This window comes from Desarmillaria tabescens (assembly GCF_030435595.1).
Source record: "Desarmillaria tabescens strain CCBAS 213 chromosome Unknown EV420scaffold_40, whole genome shotgun sequence".
In the NCBI taxonomy this organism is placed as follows: domain Eukaryota; kingdom Fungi; phylum Basidiomycota; class Agaricomycetes; order Agaricales; family Physalacriaceae; genus Desarmillaria; species Desarmillaria tabescens.
The window spans coordinates 140,085-160,859 of NW_026848339.1; the positions used below are offsets into that span (position 1 = coordinate 140,085).

The window sequence follows — 20,775 nt, forward strand, 5'->3', positions numbered from 1 at the left end:
CTAGTGGTCCACTGATACTGGCCCTTTCACTATCTCCCAACATCATCATTCAACTGCAGTACAGTACCTTTTCTTCCCGAGGACCGTACATAAGGTCACTATTTGCGAAACGCCCACAATTTGCTCAAGTACTCTAGTAAGGCACAATTCCGCATGTCATCACCTCATCATAAGCTGCGGGCTGTAGTCCCGGCAGAAGAACGACTGAATGTATCTTTCCTAATTTAAATCGTCCATCAGATGTAAGTAGCCGTAAGTTGCGAACGAGGCCAAAGAAGAAGCTGCGTCTTGTACTTCGTTGGATTATTTTCCGTCACGGTCGGAATATTGGAAACACGGTTCTCGGTTGCGATTTAATATGAGCAACAACCTTAGTCCCGTGTCTCCCTTCATTGCTGTCTGTATTTCCGAGTCTCGGCATATTTCATGTACGGCATTTCAGAGAACCGTAGATAGAATCGCTGTGTGCTAACTATGGACAAGTTCTACTCTGGTTTGCCAAGATAAAAGTCCTCTATACGATTCTATCAAAGTAACAAGAACCTTAAAACGATCTCAAGCCCGCCTTGATCGTGATGACCATATATCGAAGAGTCCGTAGTGTATACTACTGGAATATGTCCAGATGTCCGCTGCGTGTTGTAATAACAATATAAAGGGTTCATAAGCACGAAACATTGTCACAAGCTGTGGCCGGGGTAGCCTGTCCTTGCTTCGTAGATTCGGTATCAGTGAACAGCATGCTAGACCCTGATGTCTATAACCGCCCATATCAGCGGATGGTTATGACATAGACAACGACATTCAATACCTGGAAGCTGTTCATGGGTATTTCATGGGTAAACCTAGGGGATCTAGGAAATGTTGGACTGGGCAAGTCCTGCGCATAATTCCGGCTGGTATAAATACTCAGACTGGAGGAAGCTATCCGTATATCTCTCCTTGCATTCAAAGTCCACATCATACTGATCGCATAGAGCTTCGGGAGGGGTTGGATGAAAGCGCTAGAAATGCCCCTCACGTAAGGGTCAGGGAGAAAGATGAATATCAGGTTGAGTAACGCGCTAATAAATCAGGTTAGATCGAGCGTCGACGGGAAGAAAGAAGATGTTACACTATGACAGCCGGCGTGGCCGTCTGAAATGTTAGGCGGACCAATGAATCAAGCAAGTTCTTCGTTCTAAGTCGATACGGACGCTGGTGAGAACAAGAAGAGAAGTACACATAGACGTACTGAGGTAGGACGCGTTTCTTTGTGCGTAGAAGGAAATATGCCATGGTAACTGCCAGTAACACGTCACCTACTACAAAAGAGTTAGAAAAGGCAAGAACAGAGAGATGAAACATGACAGATACCGAACTCAGTGGCATAATGAACGGATACTAATTAATGCGGTTCAGCTTTAGCCTAGGTCGAGTTAGACATGCATACACCAATGTCCTAATCGAGGATCGGCGAGTACAATATAATACGTCTTAGACGAGAATATCAGAATACATTTTCAGCGATTTAAAAAACTGAACGTACTGCAGCAGCAGCCGTTCCCAAAGAAAAGACGTAGAGGAAGAGAATCGGCGATACAACCCAATACCGTGAAGAAACGGCCCAGAGACGATAACAGAAGTAGCATTGCACGTAGAAGGCGATAAACGCCACCATTATGGCATTACCTGTAATTATGAGAAGGGACATGCGTCAGTGTGAAAGGGTCCATACCCATCTGATACCAGACGTAGAACCTCATTTGCAGAGCGCTGTCGAGATCGTTGAAGTACACTATATCTTGTATCCAAACAATCGCGCTGCCATGGGTAGTCAGCTCAGTAAAATTCATTAATGAGAAGAACGCGTACAATGCCTAGAAAAGATCACCGGTAAACATGCCGAAAATCCGCATTTGGGAACAGACCTGTATAGTCTTAAGGGTAGTCATAACCGCAAGAACGCCGACTGCAGTTGTAAACTTCCAGGTGTCGGATTTGCCGTACCACGCATAGTAGTTGAAGAACTAGAAGGAGTCGACGATGATGATCTGGACCATTGACGTTGAAAACCAAAGACGCCAACCTGGGACGTTAATATTCCTTGAAGAAATAAATCCAGACACATTCCGACGAGCTAAGTAGTCATGTCGATACGAGTAACCAATTTCCAGGAAAGACAGCTTCACATACCCAAGGTCCGAGCGAGTACATGACCATTTCTTGGTCCGTATGCGCCTGTTGGGCTGCAAGTTTACCCGGGGTGGAACCAGCCATTGCATGCAGGTCAAGATGCAATTCTGTGTTCATCCTCTGACTTATATACAGTCATGAGACTGCCGTGCCGAGATAAAGCCTTCTTTGCCTGTCCTGAGAAATCATACAAGTGATCTTCGGTGAAAGGTTCTTATCCCGCAGACCAATTGTATGCGGTGCATCACCCTCTCAAAGTTTCACCTGCCGTCATTAGCCACAGATTCGGTATCACTGTGTCGTGATCATTATGGGGTGGTATGTCATGGTACAAAGCGGCCGTGTTCAATGCCTATATGTGTAGTGCGTAACGGTACACTCGGACCTGTAGGCGAAATTAGCTTTTGGCTGTTGAAGGTATAGGAAGAATAGATACAGCGCACTTCGGCTCTTTGAGGCGGTTATGTTCCGAACGGCAAGGCTAGCCTTTACGAAATCGATTGGTGTGATATTTGAAATGATGGCTTCGAGGATATTCGAGGACAGCGATGAGCGCAACGAAAAGATATCTCAAACGGACGCCCCAAACTCGATTATTTCTTTCAACTCTATTATGCGGGTATCAAACAATCTCGGAACCGAAAGGTTACCAATATCCCATCTAGCTCGGCAGAAAAAGCCTGTATTATGGAATCTCGGCGATTTGAAAGCGCTGGGAGGAGGAAAACCAAAGTTCGCACATACAAGTAAGCACTTTGAAGTATAAGAGGTGTTCGGGTTTAACAACGTCTGCCCGAATACTGGCACCTGGGCTTATAGATACGGCCGGATAATGTTCAGTTGGAGTCAGGCGACAAGATCAAGAAGATGAATTGATATGAATCGCTTAGAAGAAATCTCCGCATTGTGGAAACGAGGGTTTTAACGTCAAAATTAAGCCGGCACATCGCTTTGACACTGCAGTACCTCTGGCGAAGGAGCCTGCCACGGGGGTATATATGCTTCCGTGGAAGTATTTTGGAACCTAGCTCCTATACTTGAGAGGGGCTACATGGAAAAGAGTATAAATACCTATTAATTTCATACTCCTAGACCAGAAACAACATGAACACTTACAACCACCATCAGAACACCCTGCCAGCTTTATCAATGCCCATCGCAGCATTGTACAATCATCCCCCTTCGTCGTCCTCCACCGAGTCGATCGACTCTCTCAACTCCGTACCCGGGACACCGACGAGTTCCATATTATCCGCTTCAGATGGATACGGTCGCAGCCTTCGAGAGCGCCGAGGCGTGACTTTCTTCATCTCGTTCACCCGACCATGTTTCGGTCCAGTCATTCCTGCAAAGGGCCATCTCGAACCCAGAGCTGGGTCTCTTCCGCACAGAAGAAAGGTTTCTGCTCCCAGACTTGCGCCTGCGAAAACTGTAGTAGACGCTAACATGGAGGCGGGGTTCTTTTAAGTGTTCGCCGTCGTATGCTCTGCCACTAGGGTGTTGGTATCATTCACGTCTCTCCGCGACGGGGTCAACCTTGGCCTCTCTCCAGTAGCAGAGGGAAAATGCCGGGTTGGTCATCTTGCATGAAAATTGTAGTGCAACTAGGAGATCATGTCGGTATACTGCGTGTATTTCGATAGCTCACGGACTTTTTTTTTGTTCTGGAATAAATTCCTTTTCTGCGATAAATCAACGGAGCTGTAGGATATAAGCCCTTTGTGAGAATCTCACTGCTCGTGAACGTACGCATTATGCTGGCTTCGTATATGTTCCGATTGCGGTTGTAGGGACCTCGCGTCGGTTCCAAACGCTTGAATGGGCAGACCAAACCGTTCCATCGTTACCACCCATAGTATTCTCGTCGGTTTATCGTCCAAAGAAATGTGTTGCGTTTCACGATAGTGGATGGAGTTCGTTCTATGGCGTATATATAAGATGAAGTCGGTAGGAAAAAAAGTAGGACTCACTGCAGTGCCAACAGCCACGCTCTTCTATTCCGGCGTTCGTTTGGCCTTTTCAAAGTAGAACACACCTGATTTACCGACGCCATCGCAACAAATCCCAGTAATGAGCCCTACAACGCCAGTGGCCAGGCGACTTTTTGTATAGGAGCCACGACGTTCCTCGTCGATATCATCGCTTGGAGGTGTTATGCTTCAGCGTCGACGATTGTGGAGAGTAAAGAATTTATCAATATTGTCGCGCCTAGTGGTGGTGGTGATGGTGGTAAGGAGGCAGAGGGCTGCCCTGCCCCATGAGGAAGCGATGCGATCACTCTTGCTTCCGTACCATCATCACCGCTCTTCCGGTACCCCTATTGCTCTCTGCACTCAATAATTTTCTCCTTCCTTGGAGTATTTGTACGGCTCTTCGGTGGACATCACTTTGTTGGATTTTGTGCGTCGCTGTATTTCTTCCTCTCAGAAAAAATACTGATACATGCGGTAGGTATACAAAGAACGACTCGGACTGTCATGACGGCGCCGTTCAAGGACACGGCACCGGGCGATGTGAGTCCTTCTGTGCCCCAAGAGGTCCTTGATTACATTCTCGACTTCCTGCACGACGATGCTCCAACCTTGCGGACGTGCTCCCTTGTATGCCATGCCTTACTTCCTTGCAGCCGCTATCATATCTATTCGAATGTGTTTATCGTGCACAAAGGTGAATTAGACGAATTTCGGGAACAATATGCAGGGCAACTGTACCATTGCGAGAACCTTGCCACATTACTCAAAAATTATCCTCATGTCGCCCCGTTGGTCACAAGATTCGGAATTCACGCAAACTCAATGATGTCGGAAATTTTGATGGAAATCTCTCTCGTTCCTATCATTAAATCTCTCCATAATCTGTCTCATGTCGAATTCGTTGCTCGCCAATACCAGGGATTTTGGACCGATTTTCCAGTCGCCAGACGCAAAGTCTTCCTCGCAGCTCTCCGCTCTGTACCACTTAAGACGTTCATTTCCAATGGCATCACATATCAAGGGAATAAACAATTCAGAGACGTATTCACTGCCGCTGCCAACCCGGCGCTAAAGCATCTGTCGATCGTCACTGATAACGGAGCAGATTGGACCTCTGAAAACTATCCGCCGATTCGCCCTCCACCGAAAGGCCTACCCGCACTGGAGTCTTTGACTATGGCAGGGGCCGCAACATGCAGCAACATTGCATGGATGTTCTTCAGTCAATCTCTGTACAATATCAGCTCTGTCCATCATCTCTCTCTCCAAATGTACTATGAGAACAATGCATCACTCGTTCAGAGACTGCTTAACGCGATGCAGGGATCGCTCGAGTACTTCATTCTAGATGTTAACGCTTGGACAGGTATGTCACCATCTTCTTTGACTATATTATTCTCACCAGCTTCTTTCCAAAGATCAACAGGTCCGTTTGGATTTGAGTCGTCTCAGAAGCCTCTCCTCTTTTTTCATGATCTTGGCCTCTCCGCTGGACTCGCGGTTACTGAGAGTGCGCCTTAGTCCTACGTTGCGGACATTGAAGATAGAGCAAGTGTGTCACAACTGGGAGCACAGCTTGGACCAGTCTGTCCACGCCTGGGCTCAGTTTGACGCTCACCTGGATGCACTGCCGTTGCCTGCGCTGCAATGTGTTCATATCAGGCTGCATGACAGTTCACATGGCACATGCTACTGCTTTGCATGCCACGCCCGTGAGCATGGCGTATGCAAGTGTTTTCTATGCTACAAGGACAAGTACCCCTGTACTATATGTCATGGCCGTGAGCATCCAACAGAATATGTCGGATGGAAGCGTCAAGTTGAGGATAAAATGCCTTTACTGAAAGCCAGAGGTATCCTGGAAGTCGAACTTGTTAAACGTCAGTTGACATTCTGACTGATCTGGTATACATTCTCACCTTTTATATCACAGGGCGCTACTGCATACAAAGGACTTTTGACTGATTTATTTTTTGTAAACCCATGCTCATTTGTGTATCACTACAAAACATATATTTCTTGTCAGAACAAACCGGTCTCCACTATGGCGTGCGCGCGCGCTTCCTGAAGAAGATGTCATTGTTTCGGTCTTGGTGAGTAGGTAATTGGCCTGCGGTGGAAATGCCGTCTGTTTTCACGTCAAAGTTCAGGAGAACATGAGTCATGAGGGTCTTCAGCGTGTCTATGGCGAAAAAGCGTCCTGGACTGAATAAGGGTCAGTTTCAGAACGTCGGTGTTCAGATATACGCACCATGCTGACCGTCCAATACCAAAGAGAACATAATCTAGGCTGGGGGTAACCATCTGCTGGTGGATACCCCCACCTTCCTGTTTCCTCTCAGAGAACCTCCAAGGCCTGAACTGTAACGGATCTTCGTAATTCTTCTGCATACGTTAAGTGAAAGATAACGGTGACGGAAATCATGCATTTACCTCATCGACATGGGTGGAGAGCGCCGCTACGGCGATATGACTGCCGGCTGGCACGATTGTCCCATCTGAAAAGATGAAATCCTCTCGCGCCGTACGACGTACACCGACTGTGCTTGATGATTTGAATTTATTCACCTGGCGAGAATATCCACGGCGACTCACAGACCCCGAGATCTCCATAGAGCCTTTGAGCCTCCTTCAAGAAACTGTCGAGAAGATCCATTTTACTAACCGCAGATTTGGTCCAGCCTTCTTCCGCAATGGCTGATTCAACTTCGGTTCGGAGAATCTGAACATATTCCGGATGTGCAGCTAATGTGTACACGGCAGTCTTGAATACCTAAAAGGGTATGATGCTCAATGGTTGCCTTTGAACTTTGAATTTGACAATACCATGGACGTTGTATGGATGGCCCCCAGGTTCAAGGCAAGGAGACGAGTGGTCAAATCCTGTACAGTACGTTTTTCCTTGTTGTCCTTGGTCGCGTCGAGCAGCCATGAGAGGAGATCATTCTACAGCGGTTATGACACCAGACACTACCAAATGGACCAGTAATTCCTTACCGGTTTCCCTGGCCAATCCTTTCCATGGAGGTCCTCTTTGCGCAGTCGTTCTCGAATAGTCTGACCGAGTAATCTCTCCGCCTGAGCTAAAGCGTCTCCGGGGTGTCAAGAGGAATCCTACAATTCTAATCAAATGAAATGTTAGTCAGTAATCCCATTCGACGGGAAGACTTACGGTTTCAGGAACGATGGGAAAATGTTGATGATATGAGCGCAGACGAAAACGTTGACCGTGAAGTTGATATTGAGCTTGATATAATCCTCGGTACGGCCTGCAGGGATAGTTCCGGTTAGCGTTCTTATATTTGACAAGGGTAAATGCTGACAGAGAGGAAGGCCGACAAACATGCGGTTACTTGCCCTGCATACAATTTGGAGAATTTTATCGTGTACAGGAACGTTGATCCAATCTACAGTAACTTGATAGGCGTGGAGCCTAAACAGACAATTAAAATTGGTACCTTCAGTCGTCTGGATGTTGTCATTGAAGGCCGCTTGAATCTCGTCTGTAACGTCCGCAAAACAAACAGCTATGTTACGGGTCAAGGCGTTTCGCACGATGTCTATGTGGTAAGGGTCAGCGGCCACGCTGCTACCCATCGTATAGTCCATCTGCAAAAGCTGAATCGCCATAGTCAATATTGTACCGCTAGCGCACATCTTGGAGAAATTCTTACATCTGAGGTTGCATCCAGTGAAGACAGCTGTTCAGGCGAGGATTTTCGAATCTCATCAATCTTCTCAGCGCCGCTGACAACGATAATCCATTTGTCGAGCAACGGCACTTTGAACACTGACCCGTAGTACTATGCAAGAAATTAGCCAGCTTCCCAAAGACCTCAACAACAGTTGAGACGATTCAAAACGAACCTTTCTGTAGCCTTCTTCAATAATTTCCTTTGAGGGGAAATGGAATTTCAAAGCATCCTTCCAAGATGCGATGAACCTAGAGGACCCAACCGTAGGAATACCTTTCAATTGTGACGTGGTGAAAATAAGCCATGAAAATATGCATGCCCACTCACCTTTCCCCGGTTGTTTGAAACCTGTCGACACTGGAACGCAAGCAGAAATACAAAGGACAAACCCAGGATGCCCAGCAGCGAAGTGCCGTCCAATTTTCGTACGATACTGACGAACTCTTTGAATGCCATGGAGTTGCACGCTGAGAAACCAGGTCGGCTATTTTACGTACTCCGTAAAGTACGCACGCCGGACCGAAACAGGTAAGAAATATTCATTTCCCTGTCATTTAATCGTTTAAAGAAGCTCATAGTGAGTATTCATTGAGTAGCAAAGTGGTCCCCTTCATACCAGCTGGGGTATGCATAGGCAGTGGCGGAAACGATGGTAACCACTCAGTGCCAGAAAGAGCATCATGATGGCGTTCACATACTAAACAATGTTGCGTTAAAATGCGGGTTTTCATCATATACAGCCAGCGTACTTGTCCAATATATATCGTGTAAGAGCTAGCCATGCCTGTACTTACACCTTCGCTAGACGTGCGCGTTTCCTGAACAGCACCTTACTGCTCTGATTAGGGAACTGATCAGAGAGAAACCACCTGGTTTCGGGGACTTTATCTATCTTCACATCAAAGTTCAAAAGAACATAAGACATAAGGGCCTTCAACTCGTTAACGGCAAAGAAACGGCCTGGGCTGGGAACAAGAGTCAGTTCCGCGCTCTCAATTTGGAGTGTGGACTCACCAAACGGGTCGTCCGTTGCCAAAGAGAAGGTAATCTATGCTAGTTGTCACCATCTGGTGGCGAATATCCTCACCCTCCTTTGTCCTCTTATCGGAGAACCTCCACGGCTTGAACTCCAATGGGTCCTCGTAGTTCTCCTGTGTAGTAAAAGCCTTGAGAAGGACGGTGACGATACCCAGAATTATGCCTACCTCGTCCATATGTGTGGGGTAAGCAGCGACAGCGATTTGATTGCCAGCAGGAACAACCGTCCCATCCGAGAATATAAAGTCTTTCTTGACCAAACGAAGCATACTGACTACACTCGATGGTCAGAATGCATTGTTGTGATGATGAGGGTAACGACGACTCACAGGCACCGATTCCACCGTATAGCCTCTGAGCTTCTTTAACGAAACTATCCAGTTTATTCATCTTTCCCATCGCAGCTTTAGTCCACCCTTCTCCTACGATGGTAGTTTCTACCTCATCGCGAAGGATTTGGACGTATTCCGAATGTGCAGCTAATGCATATAAAGCAACAATAGATGTCTGAAAGCGTAAAGTTACTAGCCATTCAAACTTGAAATTTCAATAATCACACCATGGACGTCGTATGAATGGCTGCAAAGTTCAAGCCAAGCATCCGAATTATCAAGTCTTGCACTGTGCGTCTCTCGCTGTCACCATTAGTCGCGTCAATAAGCCACGAAAGGAGGTCATTCTTCCGTCGAATTAGACCAAAGACGTTCGGCGACAGTAGCTTTAGATCTCTTACCGGCTTTCCCGCCCATCTTTGCCATGCGCATCGTCTTGGTGCAATCGTTCCCGTATAGTCTGACCAAGGAATTTTTCCATCTTGGCTGCTGCATGCCTGCGGGGTGTGAAGATGGATCCCACGATTCTGGCCACAAGAAGTGGGTCAGCTTGGGCAATACCGGGTCGAATTGAAGGAGCTTACGGCTTTAGAATTGAAGGGAAAAGGCGAATAATGTGAGCGCAGACGACGACATTTATAGTGTAATTGATGTTGAGTTTAATGTAATCACGATTGCGGCCTTGGGTACTAGGTTAAATCAACGGGTTTTGAGATGAGGAGGTCTACGAACAAAGAGGGAGCCCAACGAACATCCGGTTGCTCGCTCTGCATACAATTTGTAAGATTGTTCTATATGCAGGGACTTCTATCCAGCCTACAAACACTTATATTAAGGGATTTCCTGATAGAAAGCCGCGAGATATTGTACCTTCAGTCACTGGTATATTATCTTTGAAGGCCGCTTGAATTTCATCCTGCACATCCGCAAAGCGCGTGCCAATGTTGTGCGTCAAAGAGCCTCGAACGACATCGGTATGGTAAGAGTCTTCATTGAAACGACGGCCAATCGTATAGTCTATCTGCAAAAGCTATGATCGCAGTCATCAGAATCACACTATAGCCCCAAACAAAGAGCAATCATGTATTTCTCCGCTTGCGTCCTTCAAAGACAGCTGTTCGGGCAGTGCTTTTCGAATGTCATTGATCTTCTCGGGGCCGCTTACTACGACCATCCATTTATCGAGTATCGGAACTTCGAATGCTGATCCGTAGTGCTAGACGAAAATACGACGTTCTGAGATACCGAACAGAAGGCGCAATACACACCATTCTATGACCCTCTTGAATAATTTCTTTTGCATGGAAGACGAATCGGAAGGCATCTTTCCAAGACGTGATGATTCCAGAAGACCCAACCGTGGGAATAGCTTTCAGCTGTGACGGCCAAGTGAAGGCGTCAGTATCTGCCAGGGAAAGTTCATGTGATAGCATACCTTCGCTCTGTTGTCGATAGCCTTTCGAAGTTGCCAGGCAAGAAGGAATGTGGCGGCTAGACCTAAACTGCGCAGTAGTAAGGCAATGTCCACTTGTTGCGCTAGGTTGACGTTTTCTTGGAGACCCATGTCGATAGAGAAGCAATAAGACTGGTATGTATATACCTGTTTACCATGAGAATACCGGCGCTTCGATTAGGGTTACCACAAGGACGGCGGCCGTATACTCGTTTTCTGTTTGTCCAGTTCTCACCATCCGTTCTGGAAAGAAGCATTATCGAAGCGTGTCACTTTCTCCAAGGTGCATGATCATGTGGTCCTCCTGTTGAACGGATTTAAGATGCACAACGACAGTAGCAGATCCAGAGCAGGTGAGTTGAAGACAGTTTGGAGCGAGGAGACTAAGATTTGGTACAAGTATCCAACATCAAAACTCAAGTTCGGCTCCTAGCATTGTGGGGTACAAGTGTCTCTTCGGCGTCTGGCCGTTGCGTAGATCTGTAATTGTAATGCAGTGACGGTGGACGTCTCATCCGAGAAGACCAAGCCAACATCTGCCACTGTTGCTCGTGGAATTCTCGGAAGTCAGGGACGGTAGATGGTGTGATGCATCTTCTGACGTCTCGTGAAACCGCTCGGGAGTGACTCGTACGCCCTAGAGAAGTCCTTGTCATTTCCCAAAGGTGTAACTATGACGTTCAGCCTGTTGAAGTATCAATCAGCACGTGTCGTTTATCCAAAGGATGGATGGATGGATGTTAAGTGTCCCGTCCGACGCACGAATAATAAACTTATAATAAAGTATGTCTCTACAACGATGAGCGTCAATGCATCAAATGATGCTATACAACAAGTGCACAGTTATCAAGTGAGAACTTCTGAGTTATCGCCAGAGGCTGCGATTCAAGCACGTAGCTAAACAATGTTTCTTGATTGTGAAGGGAGTATATTTCTTCTCTCCCGGGGCCTGCATTTTTCTACTCTCTTGTTAGTACCGCGGCCACGTTTACTCTGTGTCTAATACACGTACCGGGACAAACCAATCCTGATAGACTTGAAGACACAAAGAAGCAGGCGACTTTTGACCAGTTAAAATATGGATGAGCAGTCTGAAGAGACTTTTCAACCTCCTTTGCATTATGCACAAGTCTGCTACGACCGGAAACATTTAGAAGTGTATCCCGTTCTTCGGTATCCAATCTCGCCTGGATCATTTACGGCGTACGTACGCGCTTCCTGAACAACGCCTTAATGCTCTGATCAGGAATCTGATCGCCGGCTAACCATGTGGAGGAGGGAAGCGTATCCATTTTCACGTCAAAGTTCAGAAGAACATACGACATGAGAGCCTTGAGGTTATTGACGGCGAAGAAACGGCCGGGACTACAGGACGATTAGCTCTCGGAACTAATAAAGACGTTACTGAATATCCTCACCATGCCGGTCGTCCATGACCACAGAAAATGAAATCCAAGCTAGGAGTGACCATCCTGTGGTGGAGGTTCTCGCCCTCTTGTTTCCTCCTGTCAGAAAACCTCCAGGGCCTGAACTCTGACGGATTTTCATAGTTCCACTGTAAAAACGTCGGTGAATACAAGGTTTATTATGCTCACATCACGCATGATTTACCTCGTCCGTATTCGTAGCCAAAGCAGCCACTGCGATTTCAGTGCCCGTCGGTAGGTAGGTAGGTAGTATTACACGGCAGTGTCCACACAGTGAACGCCGGTTCCAGACATTACGTACACAACAACAATCCCGTCCGAAAGAACGAAGTCGCTTTGAGCGACACGACGCATTCCGACTGTGCGCAGTTGTCAGTGCAAAGCGATATAGAGTGCCGACTACCAACTCACAAACGCCAACAGTGCCGTACACTCTGCGCTTCCTTCAAAAAGCTGTCAAGCTGATTCATCTTTCCCATTGCAGCTTTCGTGCATCCTTCTGCATTGATGACTGATTCCACCTCAGCTCGGAGAGTTTCAGTATACTCCGGGTGTCTAGCCAAAGTTTAGAGAGCGATTGTAAACGTCTACCGGAGATCGAGTCAGCTGTTGGCCTTGGAATTGTAGTCCAGAGTAAGTACCATAGACGTCGTATGAATCGCTCCTACATTCAGGCTCAGTATTCGAGTACTCAAGTCTTGTATCGTGCGTCTTTCTTCTTGGCCACGAGTCGCGTCAATTATCCACGAAAAAAGGTCATTCTGTCAGTCTATAAGTAGATACTCGGTGAAGGTTTGGTCCAGGGAATTCTCTTACCGGCTTTCCTGGCTAGTCTTTGCCGTGAATGTTTTCTTGATGCAGGCGCTCCCGTATAGTTTCATCCAAGAATTTCTTCATCTTGGCTAAGGCACGTCGGCGAGGCGTGAAGAGGGTTCCCAGAAGTCTTATGGCGAAGATGTTTTCAGCCTCGGCAACATTGAGCTCTAGTAACTTACGGTTTGAAGATCCTGGGGAAAAGGTTGATGATACGAGAGTAAACGAAAACGCCGATAGTGAAATCAATGTTGAGCTTGATGTAATCGGGATCACGGCCTTAAGGACAGGTTAGCATTGACAAAGCACTGATAGGGATGGCTTACTTACAGATGGGAAGTCCGATAAACATCCGATTGCTCACTCTGCATACGATTTGCAAAACTGTCTGGTATGCGGAAACTTCAATCCAGTCTATCACGATATCAGCCAGGGTACCTTAAATTTGCCAGGTCTCCATACCTTCAGTCATCGGTATATTGTCTTCAAAGGCTGCCTTTATCCCATCATGAACGTCCGCAAAACGTGTGGCAATGTTACGAGTCAAAGCGCCTCGCACAACTTCGGCGTGGTAAGGGTCAACACATAAGCTGTAACCCATAGTATGATTCATCTGCAAAAGCTATAGGCGTCGTTATGAGCACTATACAGAGTCTCACTATAAGGCATACTCACATCTATGATCGCGTCCAGAGAAGACAGCTGCTCGAGCGAAGACCTCCGGATATCGTCAACCTTCTCGGCGCCACTCACGACGACCATCCATTTATCAATCAAGGGCACTTTAAATGCTGACCCATAGTACTATAAGGCAATCATTGAATTCCGAGGATACTAATGAGGCGGCTCGGTACACACCTTTGTATAACCCTCTTGGATGATCGCCTTTGCGTGAAAGATGAACTTAAGGGCGTCTATCCAAGACATTATTAGACCCGGAATGTGTTTCAGCTACAATAATGTCAGCATTCACCAGGACGAAGGTAGTGTAGTAGCTTACTTTCGCGCTGGTTTTTAGGGCCTTTCGAACTTGCAGGACAAGCAGAAAAGCGGTGACTATACCCAGACCGCGTATCACGAAGGTTTTGATGTCTACTCGCCATGGAAGTTCGAAATATTCTTTAAGAGCCATATGTCAAATGGGAATCAAGGGGAGACTCAGGTTTATATGTGTACGCACCATCGTCCGAACACATAGGCAGGTCACAAGTCCGACCCGTGCGTCTTAGGAAAGACACTGTTGATTTACACGAATCTAATCACTGCTGTAAGCAGTATATTTGTTCCAATCGCACGGGTGCTACTGCGTAATGATGCCTACCCGCCGACTATTAAAAATAGTCACTATAGTGACGGTGTAGATGCAAGGATGTACCAGCCTGTTATACCATTGCGATACACACGGAACGATGGGTTTCCTGTTTCATACTATCGTTCTTGCATTAATATTGATTCAGATAGTCAAGGTCCGAATATGCCAATATGGTCCCATATCACACCTGTTCAACGCATGTGTCGTCTTGTGGGGATCCTAATTTTATCTCGAGCCAACAGCACGAGTGTATGGCTCGCCATATTAGCAATACTGGCCGCCTTTTGCTTCCCGCATGGTCTCTCTGTTTCAGTGAGTACAACAATTAGAGTCTCCCAGTTTAGTGGTCCCTGCTGCAGACAGTACAGCCGTTAGACCAGTATACCAAAATTTAGGAGACGATACGCACACGACATCTTCTTTCAACTGACGTCTACTACATCATTAAATCATCCCATCCTCCCAATCTGAGCCAAGCAGGGAAAATAGAAATGCATCCACGGGTCCTGATCACGTCACGGAAGCATTCGTGAAATAGCAAGTTCATCGATGGATGGCTCCTTGCTCCTTAAGCCAGCCTGACCGCTTAGGCTCTGCGCCATTTGGGATCTGATAGAGGATTGACGGCTGCCTGAAGGACAGTATAATGCCGATGTGGATATAATTATGCCGCCGCGGAAACATTTTCGAACATGGCTCCTATACTCAAGAGGGGCACCCTGGAGAACAGTATAAATACCCGTTAGCTAAGTACTCCTAGACCAAAAGCAACATGAACACCTACCACAACCATCACAGCACCCTGTCAGCTTCGTCAATGTCCATCGCGGCATTGTACAACCATACCCCCTCGTCGTCGTCCACCGAGTCCTTCGACTCTCTAAACTCCGTCCCCGGGACGCCGACGAGTTTCATACTATCCGCTCCAGATAAAGATCATCGCAGCCTTCGAGAACGTCGAGGCGTAACTTTCTTCATCTCATTCACCCGACCGAATTTCGGTCCAGTCATTCCTGCAAAGGGCCATCTCGAACCCAGAGCTGGTTCGCTTCCCCGCAGAAGAAAAGGTTCTGCTCCCAGACCTACGTCTCCGAAAGTTATAGTAGACGCTAACATGGGAGCAGGGTTCTTTTAAGCGCATGCTCTGCCACCAGAGTGTCGGTACCATTCATATTTCACATTCCTTCGCGACCGGTCAATCTTCTGCGCGCGAGAGGAAAGCGACAATGTACCATCCGGGGTCCAGGGTCCATCCTGCATGAAAATTGTAGTGCAGAACTGGGACGACGTTGGCGCATCCCGTCATGTTTTGATAGCTCGAGGACTTGTATCAAATAAATCTTCTCTGTTCCGTGAAAAGGCAACCGAGGTCCGAGCATCAAGTGTGAGATAGCTGCAAGGGAGAAGAATCGGCTGAGATATTCCCTAGAAAGAAAGGTAGACATACACAGAATATTGGTGATACCTCACACCAATCCCGAATGCTCGTAAGAGGTACAGAGATGCCGTACCGTTACCGTCCATGACACTCCCGTCATCTTTATCGTCCAAGGAAAAGGCGGTCGTGCTGACGAGCCGGGTCTGCCTCTACACCACCAATAAGATAAAGTCAGGTGGGAAAGCATACGACGTACCAATAGCCAGACTATATTCCTACGCTTGACTCGACATCCTCAAAGTAGGACAGACTTGTTTTCTGGCAGCGCTGTAATGCATCCCACTAACGACTCCGGATGGCGATTTTCCTCTACGATGCCAGCCAAACTCTTGAATGGGAGAGGTTCCATGTCGTTGAATGCGGTAGGCGCCGGCGTCGACAGAAATGACGAGGAAGGTAGTTGAATTCACAAGCATCGTCGGCAGGGTCGTGGTGGTAGAAGATCAAATGACCGTGACCACTTTTGCTTCCGTACCACCATCATCGATTATCTCCCTCCGTTCCCTCGCAATTTCCTTCTGCAGCGGTGCATATTCTCGTCGTTTCCCCCGGTATCGAGAAGATTAGCTTTTCAGTATCGTGCGTTGCTGTATTTCTTCTTCCCAGGAAACCACTGATCCGTGCTGTAGACGGCGCTGTTCAAGGATAGCATACGCGGCGAGTCTGGCCATCCTTTTCCCCAAGAGCTTCTTGATTACATTCGACTCGACATCCCTATCTAACGAACGTCTTCCTTGTTTCCCTTGTAACTGCTATCCTTTCAAACGTTTTTATCGTACAAGCCAATGAATTGGACATTTTTCAAGAGCATCACGCAGGGCAACTGTACCAATATTACTGTAAGACCCTTGTCGCCTGCTGGTCACAGGATTCGGAAGTCATTCAATGTCAGACTATGATACTTGATACTCACAGCTCTCCACCCTGTGCCACTCAAAGCGCTCATCCTCAGGGGCATCCGGTTTAAAACAGACAGCTGATTCGAAGACGTATTCACTGCTGCTGCCAACCCGGCACTAGAGCATTCATTGCTTGCTTGTAACTACGGGAGGGAATCGACCTCCAGCCTATATTAGCGAAAGGTCCACCTGCGTTGGAGCGCCCAAACACTGAACAGAGTTGCTTTGAAACGTGTGTTATGTCGTGTACAACCAGTGCACCATTCAATTTATATTAAACCCGCTATTTCGATGCATAATCTAGCCATTCCTGTACTTATACCTTCATGGCAGGCGCGCGCTTTCTGAACAGCACCTTACTGCTCTGGTTAGGGAACTGATCAGAGAGGAACCACCCAGCTTCAGGAACCTTATCCATTTTCACGTCATAGTTTAAAAGAACATGAGACATGAGGGCCTTCAATTCGTTAACGGCGAAGAAGCGACCCGGGCTGTGAACAAGAGTGAGCTAAAGGTTTTCGGTTTTGAAGTGTAGACTCACCAAGAGAATCGTCCATTGCCAAACAAATGGTAATCTAAACTAGTCGTTACCATCTGGTGACGAATGCCCTCGCCCTCCTTTGCCCTCTTATCGGAGAACCTCCATGGCTTGAACTCCAATGGGTCCTCGTAGTTCTCCTGTGTGGGAAAACTCTTGAGTAAGACGGTGATGAAACCCAAACTTGTGCCTACCTCGTCCATATGCGTGGAATAAGCAGCAACAGCTATTTGATTGCCAACAGGAACAACCGTTCCATCCGAGAACATAAAGTCTTTCTTAACCACACGAGGCATGCTGACTACACTTTATGGTCAGAATGCATTGTTGTGATGGTGAGGGTAATGACGACTCACAGGCACCGATTCCACCATATAGCCTCTGAGCTTCCTTCGCGAAACTGTCGAGCTTATTCATCTTTCCCATCGCAGCTTTAGTCCGACCTTCTTCTGCGAACACGGTTTCCACCTCATCGCGGAGGGTTTGAACGTATTCTGAATGCGCAGCTAATGCATACAGAGCAGCAGTAAATGACTGAGCGTATAGTTACTAGCTGTTCCAACTTTATTTAAGTTCAATAGACACACCATAGACGTCGTATGAATGGATGCAAAGTTCAAGCCAAGGATCCGAACTATCAAGTCCTGCACTGTACGTCGCTCGCTGTCACCGTTTGTCGCGTCAATAAGCCATGAGAGAAGGTCATTCTATCGCTGTATAAGGCAAATGTGTTTCTGCGAGAGTGTTTTGAATGCCTCACCGGCTTTCCCGGCCAATTCTTGCCGTGTACATCGTCTTGATGCAATCGTTCTCGTATGGTTTGACCAAGAAATTTCTCCATCTTGACTGCCGCGTGCTTGCGGGGCGTAACGATGGAACCCACAATTCTGGTCGCACAAAGCAGGTCAGCCTGAACAACATCCGGTCCAATGGGAGGAACTTACGGCCTTAGGATTGAAGGGAAAAGGCGGATGATTTGGGCGCAGGTTATAACATTGACAGCATAATTGATATTGAAGTTAATGTAATCGCGATTGCGACCTTGAATAACAGGTCAGATCAATGAGTCTTCAATGAGACGAAGAAATCGGCTAACAAAGAGGGAGCCCAACGAACATCCGGTTGCTCGCTCTGCATACGATTGGTAAGATCGTTTGGTACGCGGGGACTTCGATCCAGTCTACAAGCACTTGTATTAGGGGATGGCCTGATAGAAAACCACGAGATATTGTACCTTCAGTCATTGGTACATTATCTTTGAAGGCCGCTTGAATTTCATCCTGAATATCGGCGAAGCATGCACCAATGTTGCGCGTCAAAGAACTTTGAACGACGTCCGCATGATAGTGGTCCTCGTTAAAACGACGGCCAATCGTATAGTCTATCTGTAAAATCTATAATCGCTCATCAGAATCACACTATAGCCCAAAACAAGGAGAGATTGCGTACTTCTGCTCCTGCATCCTTCGAAGACAGCTGCTCGGGCGAAGCTTTTCGAATGTCGTTGATCTTCTCGGCGCCGCTCACTACGATCATCCATTTGTCGAGCATTGGAACTTTGAATGCCGATCCGTAGTGCTAGTTGAAAATGAGGGACGTCAGCTATTGGCGAGACGGCGCAATACACACCATTCGATGACCCTCTTGAATAATTTCTTTTGCGTGGAAGACAAATCTGAAGGCATCCTTCCAAGACGTGATGATTCCAGATGATCCGACTGTAGGAATAGCTTTCAGCTGTGGCAGGGTCAGTATCTGCCAGGGAAAGTTTGTGCGATAACCTACTTTGGCTCTGTTGACGATAGCCCTTCGAAGTTGCCAAGCAAGTAGGAGTACAGTGGCTAGACCCAAGCTGCGTAGCAGCAAGGCAATGTCCGTTTGTTACCCAAGGTTGATGTTTTCATTCAGAGCCATGTCAGTTGGGAAGCAATGAGACTGGCATTTATATACCTACTCACCATGAGACTATCGGCACTACGGGCATGACAGACAAGTCAGAAGTATAGGCCGGTGACTCATTTCCCATTTGTCAGTTGTAGTGCCCGAGATCCGTGCTGCGAAGAAGCTTCGTCGAGGTAAGGTAGAGGCCGTCCCTTTCCAGCACGTGTTATGTAAGCAAAGCGCGCCGACTTCTTCGACCGACATCTCCTCCATCACGTCGGGCTGCTGACTCAAAATACTTCCAGAGGATGATAGAAAGATGTATGGAGATGGTTTCCCTGGAGTTACTTTGTTGATAATTGTGTTAATGAAAGACTAGTAGTCATTTTAATCAGAAATTTTTGAGGGCATTTTTGAATGTCTAAAAGTCATTTTCCAGCAGTTCGGAGCAATATCGAAAATTTCACCCGGAACATTTTGTCCAGTCACGTGATTGAAATACGTCATTATAATGACATCATTGATGTAACACGCAGTGTCATGTTAGTGCTATTAGGTGCTGTAATCCATCTTTTCAGTTGATGGAGATCTTCACATATTTAAAACAACATATATTGCTGTACAAAGTGCTAACATGATGACAGGAAATGAGGTGAAGCTGTTTTTATTCAGAAAATGTCATGATGCGAATTCAGATTCCCAAATTTGTCCTCACGTGATGTTATGACTAATGATTACATAAGGGTGGTGGAAAGAGACGGCCTCTACCTTAGTATGATTCCCTGTCACTTTCTTTAAGGTGCTCGATCATGCGGTCCTCTCGTTAAACGGATTTAAGGGTACGCCACAATAGTAGCAGGCTAGACCAAGTGACCAACACAGGTTGCAGCGATATTTATGAAAGGTGAAGAGTTTCGTATGAGTATACATGCATCGAAATTCAGCACTCGACTCCCTGCGTGGTACAAGGAACTCTTTAACATCTGGCCATTGTGTAATGCTGATTGCCTGTAAATACACCCGGTTGCGCAGTGAGGCTATACCGTCCATTTTGTGCACAAATGCCCTGTAGTTACAGGGGAACGAGTTGTACACAAATCCCTGTAACTACAGGGAGCAGCATTTGTACACAGCTCAGGGAATGGCCTGTAGCACAAGCGCTCAGCTTGTGCACAGCCATGCCGGAGTTGTCATGCTTGGATTTCCCATGCTTTGCTACACCCTATGCTCCGCCCCTCCCGCTCGTCATTGCCCGCTTCCCACTCTATTTTTCCCCTTTTGTATTGAGGCTGTATTGTTCATTTAATACAATTTATCCCAGTAATTACATGTGCTTGGATGCATTTACTGTGGGAATATAGCATTCCCAATCTGATAGTGGATTCAATTTTGGGGATAGTAGATGGATATGGTGTGTTTTTTTGGTATAAAATGTGCACTAATGACTCTATCATGACTATATTTAATGCATGTATGAACTAGTGAAAAAAGAACATTTGGAGTGGATTTCCGGAATTTGCCGGACAACCCCTAAATTGACTGCAGCAAGCAATAGATTGCAATTGTACAGTCATGAAGCTCTTCCATCCCTCTAAAATCAAATATATTGGTGTCTATTGGCATTTATATATCATGTATAGCTTAGTTATTCATATATTCTAGCTGATTTGTAGATAAATATGAATTATGGTGTCAAATGCAAGTACTCTACATCCTTTATCCCATAGTACACATTCAAATGAGAATACAGAGTCAATAAAACCATGGATTTCATCTATTCTGAGTAGTATATATCTGAAAA

General features: G+C 46.6%; 4 protein-coding genes across 4 annotated transcripts; 1 reads left to right on the forward strand and 3 right to left on the reverse strand.

Moving 5' to 3' along the window:
• Positions 1-772: 772 nt before the first annotated feature.
• EV420DRAFT_1275471 (uncharacterized protein) lies at positions 773-2,196 on the reverse strand (the record flags this gene model as incomplete). Its single annotated transcript, XM_060467903.1, has 10 exons — positions 773-1,064; positions 1,115-1,180; positions 1,235-1,304; positions 1,357-1,383; positions 1,433-1,475; positions 1,529-1,671; positions 1,718-1,820; positions 1,911-2,009; positions 2,069-2,119; positions 2,176-2,196. The coding sequence occupies 10 exons, from the start codon at positions 2,194-2,196 to the stop codon at positions 773-775; spliced, it is 915 nt and encodes a 304-aa protein (XP_060326636.1).
• Positions 2,197-4,442: 2,246 nt separating this feature from the next.
• EV420DRAFT_833583 (uncharacterized protein) lies at positions 4,443-6,354 on the forward strand (the record flags this gene model as incomplete). The annotated part of the gene is made up of 4 exons (XM_060483648.1): positions 4,443-4,575; positions 4,627-5,514; positions 5,567-6,028; positions 6,082-6,354. Coding segments are annotated over 4 exons (1,515 nt in total), but the record flags the coding sequence as incomplete, so codon positions are not given.
• Positions 6,191-14,038, reverse strand: EV420DRAFT_1647201 (cytochrome P450; the record flags this gene model as incomplete). Its single annotated transcript, XM_060478014.1, has 35 exons — positions 6,191-6,353; positions 6,400-6,533; positions 6,582-6,688; positions 6,744-6,921; positions 6,975-7,094; positions 7,132-7,270; positions 7,321-7,417; positions 7,472-7,766; positions 7,823-7,951; positions 8,016-8,116; positions 8,171-8,286; positions 8,341-8,390; positions 8,460-8,540; positions 8,593-8,627; positions 8,678-8,808; positions 8,858-8,994; positions 9,049-9,155; positions 9,211-9,388; positions 9,441-9,516; positions 9,615-9,740; positions 9,798-9,902; positions 9,966-10,029; positions 10,084-10,243; positions 10,482-10,589; positions 10,649-10,813; positions 11,878-12,031; positions 12,085-12,221; positions 12,278-12,452; positions 12,505-12,648; positions 13,089-13,185; positions 13,237-13,320; positions 13,369-13,528; positions 13,582-13,710; positions 13,765-13,857; positions 13,907-14,038. 35 exons carry the CDS (start codon positions 14,036-14,038, stop codon positions 6,191-6,193), a joined length of 4,407 nt encoding a protein of 1,468 aa, XP_060326638.1.
• Positions 14,039-16,871: 2,833 nt separating this feature from the next.
• On the reverse strand, positions 16,872-19,077 carry EV420DRAFT_1647202 (cytochrome P450; the record flags this gene model as incomplete). Its single annotated transcript, XM_060478015.1, has 13 exons — positions 16,872-17,046; positions 17,097-17,233; positions 17,288-17,394; positions 17,450-17,627; positions 17,681-17,800; positions 17,854-17,980; positions 18,038-18,134; positions 18,190-18,273; positions 18,328-18,487; positions 18,543-18,671; positions 18,723-18,830; positions 18,879-18,945; positions 19,052-19,077. 13 exons carry the CDS (start codon positions 19,075-19,077, stop codon positions 16,872-16,874), a joined length of 1,515 nt encoding a protein of 504 aa, XP_060326639.1.
• Positions 19,078-20,775: the final 1,698 nt, after the last annotated feature.